This window comes from Nicrophorus vespilloides, unplaced genomic scaffold (assembly GCF_001412225.1).
Source record: "Nicrophorus vespilloides isolate i.1.1-1 unplaced genomic scaffold, Nicve_v1.0, whole genome shotgun sequence".
Lineage (NCBI taxonomy): Eukaryota > Metazoa > Arthropoda > Insecta > Coleoptera > Silphidae > Nicrophorus > Nicrophorus vespilloides.
This window is the reverse complement of record NW_017098483.1, coordinates 5,001-18,839: the sequence shown is the minus strand read 5'-3', so window position 1 is coordinate 18,839 and position 13,839 is coordinate 5,001. Positions and strand designations below refer to the sequence as shown.

At 28.8% G+C, this 13,839-nt stretch overlaps 1 protein-coding gene across 1 annotated transcript; it reads left to right on the top strand.

Annotated features, from left to right (window-relative positions):
• The first annotated feature begins 9,222 nt into the window (after positions 1 to 9,222).
• LOC108562543 (DNA (cytosine-5)-methyltransferase 3B-like) lies at positions 9,223 to 11,882 on the top strand. Its single transcript, XM_017920924.1, has 10 exons — positions 9,223 to 9,317; positions 9,383 to 9,497; positions 9,578 to 9,658; positions 9,721 to 9,842; positions 9,905 to 9,952; positions 10,189 to 10,253; positions 10,302 to 10,428; positions 11,407 to 11,503; positions 11,562 to 11,794; positions 11,865 to 11,882. The coding sequence occupies exons 1-10, from the start codon at positions 9,276 to 9,278 to the stop codon at positions 11,880 to 11,882; spliced, it is 948 nt and encodes a 315-aa protein (XP_017776413.1). The 5' UTR covers positions 9,223 to 9,275.
• Positions 11,883 to 13,839: the final 1,957 nt, after the last annotated feature.

The following is a 13,839-nucleotide window of genomic DNA, read 5'->3' as shown; positions in this document are numbered from 1 at the left end:
TCCAATTAGTACTTTAATTGCCTGAGAAAACATTCTTCAATTTAATATGATTTGAATGTAGCAATTTCATAAACAGTTTTAATGATTTAATCACATCATAAATACGCAAATTTACATATAACTATTTATACGGGATTTCCAAGTAAATTGTGATAATTAAATTTTATTTCTTTAAAATAAATATAATTTTATTCAATTATTTTTTCATATAACTCTTTAACTTTATATTTGACATCAAAATCACTAGAAAAAAATATGTTCATATCAATAATCCAAGACAAGTTTCAATCCAGTTTTTTAGCTTTTGTTAATAAAATAAGTAGATATGGAATTTCATAATGTGTTGGAAATTATATTTTTTTATCAGAATATTGAATTTATTTGGTTGATAATTTGGATCAAGTAATTTGATTTGGTCCAATAAAAATGATTAAATAAAAAAAATCTAATAATAAATATTTCATAATGGAAGTAGAGTTTTTAGCAAATAAAATGTTTCCGAATATTCCATATTTATTTGAGAGAATTATTTCGCGCTTTATGATTAATTAATTAATACATTTGTAAATGAAACCATAGAGAGATTAAACCAATGCATCAGTTCAATTCAGTTATTGCTATATTTACACAATTTGTATTGATTTATATCCAGTCTTTTGTTACGAATATGCTTCAATTTCTACATTACATGTCTGTTTTGTACTACAAAAAGTGTTTATAACCAAATCATCAATAATAGAACATACAAACTACAGAAATTAATTTAAATGTAGCAATACCTCCAATAATGCGGATAATATCCCAGACTGATTGATACCGCACTAATCGAGAAATGCAATAAAATGTATATAATGTAATAAAAAAAAACTATTTTTTTGAATTTATTTTGCGTATGATGAATCCGGATAAATCGAAGCCGCACAATGGAAGGTAATGCTGTCTATTAATTTTAAATAAACTAATCTTAATATAATCACATTAAAATACAAAAATAATTAATAAAAAAAATCATATCTATTATAAATAAAACTTCCGTATTTAAGTTAATTCATTAATTAAGTTGATTATCTGCAGATGTAATGAATTATTCTTAATTTCCTGATGATTTTTGTATATAAAAAACAACCAATTAACTGGAATTCTCTAAATTTTGATATTTCTCCACAAAATTATAATTAGTGAAAATAACGTCTTTATTTTTTAATTAGGAATCAGTTAATTGGATATAGAGGATAATAGCCTGTAGAAAAAAAAATTGAAAAAACCGATGACCAAATTCTCTCAGTCTTAATATACATAACAGAGGTGAAGAAATAATTATTTAATTACTATAAAAATAATTGTCATAAAGATTTTTTTTTATATTTATTTAAATTTTACATTTTACATTTAAATTTTACAATTAATTTCTAATAAAAATATATTTACGTTTATTAATGAATTTCAGTTATATATCTTTCTGTATATATTAATGCTATTAATACAAGTACATTTTGAAATGTATACACAGAAATTGTAAAGGATACTCTTCACTAAATACAATACAAATTTGATGACTAAAATCCATACCCTTCGCCCATAACATCTCTAATTAAATTTGAAACTGAATCCTTGTTATATTCGCCTAAAGTTTCCTATTATACGAGAATTCCCTAATATTCAACCCAACTACATCGAAACTGTTTTCTAAAAAATAACCTATTATACAAATTTTCTAATTAATAATTAAGATTTTTTATGATCGAAAAGTTTAACAATCAATTCAAATTAAATGTTTCCTACTTTTTTTGTATTTTATACTTTTTGTGTGTAATTATTAATATCATTTTTTTATTTTATTTCTAGTCTTCTCGAAGCTCTAAATCAGTAATCGGGGTACATTTTTTTTTACTTATTACCCCAAAACGTATTTAGTTACGCCAACGTTACCCCCTTGATTCAAAAGGAAGAAAAGATTGGTTGTTGCAAACTTGCAGCAACTTTTTGACTGTGGAACTTCAGGAGTGTTTTAGCTTATAACATAAAAAATACAATATTAATTGGTAAACGTTCTCATTACCATCGATAATTTCATCTTTTCCTCATTTTGGGTAATTTACACGCAGAAACCGACAGCTTTTAATTATCTTATCTTATTATTTCTTATTCTTAAGGTTTATTATGAATAAGTCTATATCAAATAATAAAAGATACAGTCGGGATTTTGTTACTGTCTGGATTATAGTTGTCGGGATTTTGATTGTCGATTTCCACCGATTGCATTCTAAGCGTCAAGCGAATTGCTTTAAATTATAGATAAAATCATTTTTGTGAGATAACTCAATTTATTTGTACATTTTAAGTTTTTACTATAAACATATTACAAATGCCTTCTCTACAGATGCAATTAACTAGATTTATATTTTTTTCATAGAGTATACAACATACTGTTACCTTGATACAATGTAAACTTAATTTTACAAAAAGCTCCCTTAAATGTTTGTGTGTGAATTTAAAGTTGAAATAAACTAAATGTACGCGCCGGGGATTAAAAGAATAATTAGTGCAAAAATACGTAGGAAAAATATTTGTGCAGAGTGTATTTAATATTAGTTAGAGCCCGCTGCTTTTTGCGCCCATCATGTACCGTACCGCACCAAACATGTACACTAAATTGGAAGATAAATGTCCTTAATTAAATATAATTGTGGAAAAAGCCCTTTTATTAAATCCGCAATTCCGTATATTACGTTGGGGGAGAGAATGAGAGAGAAAGAGAGAGAGAGAGAAGGTTGGAACGCAGCACATATTTTATATCTGGCGGGAAAATATGAGGGGGATGCGTACCTGATGCGTTTGAATCGAAAATATATACGAAGCGCTAATTTAATTATAGCAGGCCGTAATTCATGCATGGATGCGTGACTAAACTTTAGGGAGTGTCAATTTAGGTGTAGATTTTCGTTCCAAAAATTTATTGATTAGCAAAAACCTATTTAACGAGATTTTGGGGTTCCGCAACAGCTTCAAATATTGATTTACATGTTTTCCTCGCATAACACAACAATTTTGAAACATGTTTCACTTTAACACACAAAAAAAATACAAGTACTCCTCTATTGTAAATGTTCAAAGTTCGGAGAAGTCCCAATTTTTATATAATTCCAATTGGCCTAACTCAATATAGCAGTTGTTTACTAGCCACGTTATTTTTACAAAAAGTATAAAAGTGTCAAAATTTGAATGTCAAAAGTTTCATGACAGAAATTTCATGCAAATATCTGCCAATAAAAATATAGATTGAAAGCTTCAATCACCTAAGATACACAAATTTTACAACATTTTAGAATGCACTTTTTATTGGTAGAAATTTCCATGAAATTTTTGTCAATTTTACCTTCCTTGTAATATAAATAATACAAGTATTTTATACAAGTAAAATATCGGTGGCAATCGCAAGCCCGACAACCAAAATCCTGACGTTCGAAATCCCAACTATATCGAAATCCCGACAGTGTCTTTTATTATTATAAATTTCTACAATAACATTTTTATGGTAGTCGGGATGTCGATATAGTCGGGATTTTGATTGTCGGGATTACGGTAGTCGGAATTATGACATAGTCGGGATTTCAAGCGTCGGGATTTTAATAAAGTCGGGATTTCAATAGACGGTCTTTCGGTTGTCGGGCTTGCGATATAGACCCGTATAATATAAGTATTTCTCATTTTACTCAAGGTAGTTGACAAAGTATTAAAAATCAACTTGGTATCGTGCATAAAAATATACAACTCATGGAAAGTAATTTAGAATAAGTTGTGAGAGGGATTAGGCACTTTGTGCGTGTTGAATGTCACCGGATTTAATTTAAAATTGCATTCGAAGGCGGATCGAGTTTTAAGCGAAGGTGATTTTTAATTCGCGAGGGAAACTCGAGAATATCCCCTTCGTTCCTTGTTAATATGTAAGAAGAAGAAAAAAAAACGGAATAAAGGGAAGAATAATGTTCTCGGCTCGCGCATTTTAGAGTGTTTCTCACTTAATATTTAAGAAGAGTTCGTAAATTTGTGAACTCAGCAGAAATATATGATGGCGGAAGAACTTAGTATTGGAGATCCTAAGATGTTCAAATCTTAAGAAATACAAAATATATTACTCATTTATGGTTTCTAGTAAATATTCAGTTCACGTTACTTGTAGAATTTGTTTATTATTTTTCAATTCTTGGTCGATAAAAGTAGCAAGATTTTTAGTTAATGTACAACTAACCATAATGGACATTTCATAACTCAAATAAATATATTACTCGCAGTCGTCTTAATTAATTCGATAATATATATATATATATTATTATCATTTATTTTACTCAATTCGATAATACGTACATTGTTGTTAGTCACCTTACTCTATTCGATATTACGCACTCTATTGATTGTTGTTTTAATACATTCGATAGTACATACATATTTACAGTCATTTTACTCAATTCCACAATACATTCATTATAGATAGTCATTTTATTCAATTTGATAATGAGTACAATATTGTAAATCATTTTTATCATCAACGTCATCTTACTAAACAAATATTCGTTCAACAAAAACGTGCACGCAGCATCTAAATTGTATTAATTTAGTTCGATTCTGATTACGTTTCATAACTCATTTGAGAAAAATTGATAAAACTGTCCGACTGAATATCGGGAATTCCTAATATACGTTGGTTTGAAGTGTACGTTTCTTTGAACTTTGATCGTACGTTGGTATGAATTTAGAGACGCGTGGATATTAAAAATCTGAATGTATATATAAATAGATAGCACGTTAATTAGTGTAAATAACAGGGGGTGAGTTGCAATAAGTTTTACAAAAAATGGTGAATGAAAGAAGATTAAATCTAATGAACCCTACAAAGTATACTTTAAAATCGTATCAAATAAATATCTGTTTTTGAAATGAAATGGGCAATTTAGGCATGGCGAAAATAGGGCGACGTGCGGACACAATGAATCCAAACAGTAAATCCTACCATCGCGTTCGTGTTTTTGGAATGCCAGGCAGGTAGGGTGGTTCGGTCACATTCCGCATGGACTTTTGGTTGGCAATTCCGACCTCCGGCATAGCATCCCCCTAACATGTACACACGGACATAACCCAATTTATACTGCGGCCAGTGACGATAATGATTTCCAAATATTCGCAAACGAAGGTACTGTACGCTCGGATGTATGTTTGCTTCGAACATCTAATCACGGCCAGGGGCGATTGATAATGATCAAATTCATTTAACGAACAAATATTAACATCATAGCATCATTTTTTTTATTTGAATGTTGAATACAACAAGCTTGCCTTCGGTCCTTGCTCATACCGGCAATGATCATCCATGCACGTTTCCCTATCTGTACCAACAATCTACCTAATTACGTCACGTTAAAACATCCCCTTGGGACTATTGTTCTACGAGATGCATTACCCACTTAACAGCACAACGACATGCTTGCAAATCAGTTATTATAGATTAATCATGTAATAATATTGTGTTATCCATTCACGATATACATACTTACTAAATATTTTACATTTCCCAATCATTAACTAAATTATGTAAACACTTCAAAATAAGTTATTTTACTTTATTCAATAATTTTGCAACAAAAATATATTTTTAAACAATTTTCATCTCTTAAAATATCTAAATAAAAAATGTATTTTGAAAGACCTACATTTAATAGAAATATAATTAAGTATGTATGTAATTATTTCTGTAATTAGTGCGATAATCACAATTATTACGTAATTATTAATTGTTGCAATAAACTCAAGTTTTCATTAACCAATGCATTATAATTAAATAATAATTTGCAAGAATTATATAATTGTATAAATAATTGCAAACAAACAAAAAAAAAGTATGGAAGAAAAACCGCATGAATCATTGTAATATCTATAATATGTATATGTATTGAATGTCAGCTTCGATCAGTCCATTTTAAAAATTTCAAAATAAACCATTTTTTTATTAAGTAAAATTATGTGTTAAATTAGTATATGAAAAAATATTTTTTTTGTATTGTGTATTTGTTTACTCGATTAGTCCGGGTTATTTTCGCAACCAATTAACCGCACTATGCGAGATATTTCTGTGTATGTAATATTCTGTGTTAGGGTCTATATCGCAAGCCCGACAACCCAAAGACCGTCTATTGAAATCAAGACGTTAGAAATCCCGACTGTATCAAAATCCCGACTATATCGAAAATTTTTACAATAACATTTTTAAATTATTTCGGAGCGTAGTCACCTTGTGCTGCACTTTTATTATTAATAACAATAAACTATTATTAATTTACTTGATTTTGTTGAATTTTTCATAATAAACCTTAACATTATGAAATAATCTCAAATACAATTAGATTATTAATTGTTATTATTTATTATTAATAACAATTTAAAAGTCACTACGCTCCGAAATAATTTAAAAATTTTATTGTAGACATTTTCGATATAGTCGGGATTATGATTGTCGGGATTTAAATATACTCGGGATTTTGTTGTCGGGATTTCGATACAGTCGGGATTTCGAACGTCGGGATTTCGATACAGTCGGCAATTCAATCGTCGGGATTTCAATAGACGGTCTTTCGGTTGTCGGGCTTGCGATTGCCACCGCCCGTGTTATTATATTACATATATATATTTTTTTAATCATTTTACATTCCATGTTTTGTTTGTTTTCATTCTATATATCTTTATTATATTATATGATGTTTTGTTATTTTTTATATTTTTCTTAAGAATGTGTTATGCCTTTGCCGCCCAATAAATAAGTTGTATATGTTTATTTGAAGTATTTCGTACAAAATTAAGAAGATAAGATTAATGTGTTATGATAATTCGCACGAGTCGGCAACCTCTTGCCTATTAAAAAAGATCTAGAGAGCCGCACATAGCATTACAGCCGCTATTTTTAATAGTGAAATGAATTTTCTAACAACGCCCATAATCTTGACATTCAAAATCTCGACTATATCGAAATCCCGACTATCATAAAAATGTTATTGTAGAAATTTATAATAATAAAAGACACTGTCGGGATTTGGATATAATCGGGATTTCCATATAGTCGGGATTTTTTGTAATGTTATTTTCTTAACCGAAAACACAAGTTAGATTTGATTTAGAATTGATATAGAAGAAACTGAGATAAATTAAATAATTGAAAATATTGATTTCAAATGTTATTTTAATAAATATACTGAAAATAATATGTTTATTTATTTATATCATAATATTAGATTTACAGCAAAAATATTTTATATTGATTACTTAAATAAGATAAATCCGCTCATGAAAAAGTTCTATATTTGTTCATCTAAGCATATAAGCGGATTTATTCTCCATCAAAGGCCCGAGGTTATGTTATATTCAGGGAATATTCGCATTACGTGAGATCTATATTATAAGTAAAATATGCACGTTTTATTTATCGATTTTGTACGAGCACAAAATTTATATTTAATAATTAATTGCTATTATTTAATAACATAGTAAAATTTATATATGAATTATTAATATTTAGGACAAAAAGCTGTGGTTTAAAAAACATTAATAATTTAAACGTACAAAATAAAATAAATACATGTTGATAATTTCAAATTATTAAAAACAAAAAAAGTTTTGTTTGGAGTACAACAATACCTCTCATAGTGCGGCTTCGATTAGTCCGGATTCATTATAGTCCGGTTTGTAAATTTCTAAAGAAAATCAATTTTAAATCAATCATAGGTTTTTCCACTTTTTGTACAGTTTATTATGTATTTGGTAACTTGATTAGTCCGGTTTCAAATAGTCCGAGATATTGATACAATGTGAGGTATTATAATTTCAATTTATTGATTTGGATGAATAGAGTTGATAGATCACTAAAAAAAGAATAAATACGATTTACATAAATAGAAACACTGCACTTGATATTTTACACATTGTAAATAAACAGCTTTGAAATGGAAGTGTTTCTACATAATGCAGAAGAATTATAATAGGTACATTTGTGTTAATATTGTAATATAATATTTGTACACGTGTCGTGGTGAATTTTTGCTTTTCATAGTTTTTTTTTTCTCATTTGGAACTGAGATCCCCAAGTGATTGCGTCGTGAAAACGTTGGATGTAATACTTGTTAATTGGATAGTGCAAACAACTTGTTAATTGAAAAGTGTTAGCAACATGTTTTATAAGTGGATCGAAGGGATGTACGTCTGGGCGAAAACAGACAACATTTATTGGCCAAGTACGTAGTTTTATATATTAAAATGAAATTTGTAGTCTGAAAATTACATAATAAAAAAATAATCAAAAAATTAATTAAAAGTATTGAATAATTTTATAATAATAATGAAATTTATTGCAAAACTCATACACAAATCGTTAAAAAAAATAAATAACCTAGGTTTTCCGCCTTAAATCGTATATTAAGTAAAAACCAAAAATATTTTTAGTGATAGTTTTAAAGTAATTCTAATTAGAGGAAAATCTCTCATATTTCCGGCATTAACCCGCATTGTTTGAATCCGGACTAACCGAGGACTTTAAAACCGCATAATAATCAACAATACGTATATCTACTTTACAGAAAAAAGAAAAATATTATTTATGTATAAAAATAATAATTTTGTGTACTATTTTTTTTTAGAATTATTTTTATTAATCCGCACTGATCGAAGCCGTACTATGTGAATAATTGCCATATTATCATTTTAATAACATTTTACTTACTTATTAACCAGATACAGTTATTTTTTTAAACAATATTTAGATTACTTTCTGCACGCATGATTATTTTTTTATTTATCACAATTAAAACATAGTTTGTTTTAAAATTTTCAATCCGCACTATAGTGAATCAGGACTAATCCAAACCGCACTATGCGAGTATTATTTTAATATATTTTTTTTATTGTAGGCATTACATTCGATACCGCAGATTATATTATACAAAAACCGAGGCAAGGACAAATATACGTATATTGGTTTGGTGATAAAAGGATATCAATGGTAAACTATTTTTAAATAAACATTTGCTGCTAAAATTGGAAATGAAAAAGATCCCATTTCTGATTACAACAGGATGCTTTCATTGGTTTATATTGTAATTTCCACTATTAGTAATAATTTGCATATTAAATAATATGAGGTGATTAAAAGTTTTTAAATAAAATTGTAGGTACAAAAATCGGCGCTTCAGCACTTTCAGTTTAATTTTAATGAAGTTTACAAGTCGCAAAAGAACATAATGGGTGCGAAATGGAAGGAAGGAGTATGTGCAGCAATAAAAGTAAATACAATTTATATGTTTATGTATCTGTAAATGTATATATTATACGTATTTTCGATTTGCAGGAATATGGTAAACCTTTGACCTCCGAGATGGCTGACGATGAACTCATACAGTTCGCCATAGATGGGTTTCAAGGACTAACGCAAGACGAAAACGACGTCGAAGCCTTGTGCAGGAGTAAGTTCATTTCAGTCTCGTTGTTTATTTATTTATTTCTTTTATTTTTATTTTACATGCACGTAAAATATACATTTCAGAACTTCCGCCGTTTGTAAAATTGGTTTTAATTTCACGAAAGTACGTTGAATGGAAGAGAATCGATAGACCGAAGAATGTTGGTAAGGAGACACTCATGTTACATGTAATTTAATTGTTAACTCTTCTTAACCTTTTACTTTAGGGAATTTAAAGACGTTTTCTAGTTTCAAGGAAATGATCAACTCGCTTTGCATTGCTTGTTACTGTTACAAGCCGCAGTACGACCATCCACTCTACGAGGGGAAAGTCTGCTATGACTGTTATGTAATTATAATTTAATATTAAAAAAAAATATCTTTTTTTTCATTTTTATCACCAATTTTCAGGATAAATTAAAAAACACTATTAATGTTCTGGACGACGAAGGACTTTATGTATGTATTCTTTATTTTATTATTTAAAATTTAATATAATACCTCGCATAGTCCGGATTCCTTGTTCACTATAGTACGGTTTATAAATTTCAAAACAAAGAAAGTTTACATTAAATTTTTGAAAATTGAATCTCAATTTTTTTTAAGCGATTTTAAGTTCCTCGATTAATCCGGTTTCAAACAACATCCGGACTATGCGAGATTTGATTTATTTGATGTTTTATTTGATTTTATAGATATTTTGCTTCATATGTGGAAATTCGTCCAAAGTTCACAGCTGCATACAACAGAATTGCCAAAGGTAATTTTCCAACAGTTGAATATCCGAAAATTAAATGTATCTTTTAAGAATATACTGTACCCCATGCATTCAAAATTTAATGAAGAAGAAGAAAATTGGAAAATATTTGGAATGCAACTTATGTACACCTTCCAATGAGAATACTATAATTCGTAAAAGTGATTGGCTTTACCAGGTATTAGTTTTTCTTTTTTGCTATAACAAATTTGTTTTTACTGTATAAAAAGCTCACATAACGTACTCAAACAATACGTATGTACGTAAATTACGAATTTACTTCTAATATAATTAGTTGCAATAACGCACTCAATTTTCATACAAACGTACGCTTTACCATAAGAAATAACGACAGATCTTCATTATTTTACTAAAACGAGTTTTAGATTAAAAATAAATAACATATGCTCCAGTACAAAATTACAGTACAATTATTCGCACTAACATATTCTACTTTCATATATACGTACAGTCTTCCCTAATAATTAATAATATGTATTTTTTTTTAATTTTATTTCAATCAGAATGTTGTTATTCATTATCTTTTACCAAAACAATTAACGACTTATACATAAATCAAATGGGTCTATATCGCAAGCCCGACAACCGAAAGACCGTCTATTGAAATCCCGATGTTCGAAATCCCGAGTGTATCGAAATCCCGACGTTCGAAATCCCGTCTGTATTAAAATCCCGACTATGTCAAAATTCCGACTACCATAATCCCGACTATATCGAAATAACGAATATATCGAAATAACGAATATATCGAAATAACGAATATATCGAAATCCCGACTATATCGAAATCCCGACTACCAGAAAAATGTTATTGTAGAAATTTATAATACTGAAAGGCACTGTCGGGATTTTGATATAGTCGGGATTTCAATATAGTCGGGATGTTGATTTTCGGGTTTATGGTAGTCGGGATTTCGATATATTCGGGATTTCGATATAGTCGGGATTTCGAACGTCGGGATTTCGATACACTCGGGATTTCGTTAGACGGGATTTCGGTTGTCGGGCTTGCGATTGCCACCAAAATCAAATACATAATATATGTACATTAACACGATCAGAGCACAATAAATGAATGTGTACGTATTATCGAACAAGTACGTTAAATGAGCCCTAAGTGTTAAATATCCATTTAGATGCAGGTATTCTTTCACCCAACGATTAAAACCGTTCATTTGAGGACTATGTACGATGTGAAACGAGTAATGTTCATAGTTTGCGACAATCTCCATGGTAACGAATTTTGATACTAAACTTAATATTCAATACATAACAAAGCTCAACTTATTAGGATTCGAAAAAATATTTCCACATTACCACAAAATACCATTCAAAAGCATCGAGAAAGGAATATTTGGTTTATACAGCTGCAAGGAAAACTCGAGTTTCCCAGATTACAGAATATTTTGGGATACGTTTCAAGAAAAAGATGATTTCACGTTGAACGATTACTGCAATGTTGATATGGATAAAATCAACGAATTAGGACCGACTGATCTACTTATGGGTGGATTATCGTTAAATGTACAGAATAATTATGGTAATATAATAGAACTTAACTTTCACTTACAAGAAGTTACAAATGGATTTTCAGGAGAAGATTTTCAGTTGAAAATATTTTTGGAATTCTTTCGTTTGCTTCAAATTTACAAGCATTTGACTAATGTGAAATTGAAGTATTGGCTTTTCGAAATCTCATGCATAGTTTCACACGACGTGCGAAAAGAAATATCCAAGTAAATTACTAAAACTTAGTATTCCAAAAACATAAAAATATTCTTTTTATTGCAGATTTTTGGACTCAGAGCCATACCTGTTCAGACATTCATCTACTACAATGTATAACTTGTTATGGACCAACATAGATTTCGAAAAAATATAACATCAAGTAATTAGGAATTTCATTGTTTTTTTAACATTGACGTCATGTTTAGTAAATTGGAAATAATATTATGTTATTTAGAAAAACACTAATATTTATTTTGACACATTATGTAATCAATTTACAAAATCATGTCTAATTTTATAATATTTTATATAGACTCTTCTTATTAACTGAATACATTTATACAACGTTCATTTGAACTTGCAAAATACATTTCAGTGTTTTTTTTTTCTTATTCTTGTATATGTTTATACCGCATATCGATTGTATCATTCCGCAAATGATCTTCAGCAAAGTTGTGTAAATTACCGGTCGGTCGTAACCATAATCGTTTTGTTGGGAGGTTTTGGCCTTGAAAGTAATTTCTTAGCTTACTCCCCATTCTTAATGGAAGCTTTTTACCGATGTACTTTTCTGCTCCGAATAAACAAGAGAGACTAAAAGACGAATGCGCCATGCCGAACGTATTCAGTTACTCTTTATTATTATTGACAACCTCCATTTCTCGTTATGAGATAGAAAAACCAAGGAATTCCCAAGGTGAGTAAACCTTTTAATTGGCACCGCAAACAATCAAAACTTTTCGATTACAAAAAATATATCAAAAGTCGTACACATTATAATATTCCGAATGAAACATAACAGAAGCTTGCAATTTTGGATCACATATTTTTTTTTAAAGAAAATTTAAATATATTTAATTAAAATTTAAATATGAAATATTTAAAAAACAACATTTACATATTTACATCATTATAAAATGATGTAATTTTTTTTTGCAACATACAATAAGAATTGTAAAATGAGTTTCCCATGATGGCCTGCAAATAAAATGGAAAAAGTATTAATATTTAAGCTAATGGTCCAAACTAGACAACGTCTTAAGTCATTCAAACTTTTATTTTCATTAACTACAGGCTGCGACAGAGATAGCCCACAATACGAAAAATCACTATGGGTGAGTATGGGTGATTCTAACAGGATGGATATTTGGGAAATTAAAAAAAATTGGTGATACTTCGACCCTTTTTTTTCAATCTCCCTTTCAAATGTGGGAGTTATTTCTGCCGCACCATGTAATTAAATCATGACAACTAGTTTCCCAGAATGGACCATTGTCTTAAATATATTTTTGAGCTAGAGGTCGTAACTAGGTATCTTTTACAAGTAAATTGAACAATGTTACACAACACTATTATTGATGAAATCATAACAAATATATTAAAAAAAACTACAGCCTCAAAATGAATGTTTTTTTAGAAAATTCAATTATAAATTAAATAAATTGGTTGAAATTAGACAACTTTTACAAGTTATTAAACTTTATATATAAGAAAGTAAGAAAGTTTTATCCTTCAAAATGATTTATCAAACACTATTATAATTAAAAATACAGAAATAAAATTTGCGTCATCGCAATACAACTAGTTTCAATTCAATTTTCTATAGTATAATTTAACCTAGAAGTCGAAACTATGCACCTTAAACTATTTCATAAAGAATAAGTAAAAATTACCAATTACACCTTCAAAATGAAATAGAATATTAAAAAAATAATTATGAATTATGATTGAAATATCGAAAATTGGTGATTACGTATTCGCTTAATCAACGGTCCAATCAAAGCAATTAGTTTCCCAAGATGGACCACTACTTTAACTTCAATTTTCTTTAGTATAATTTC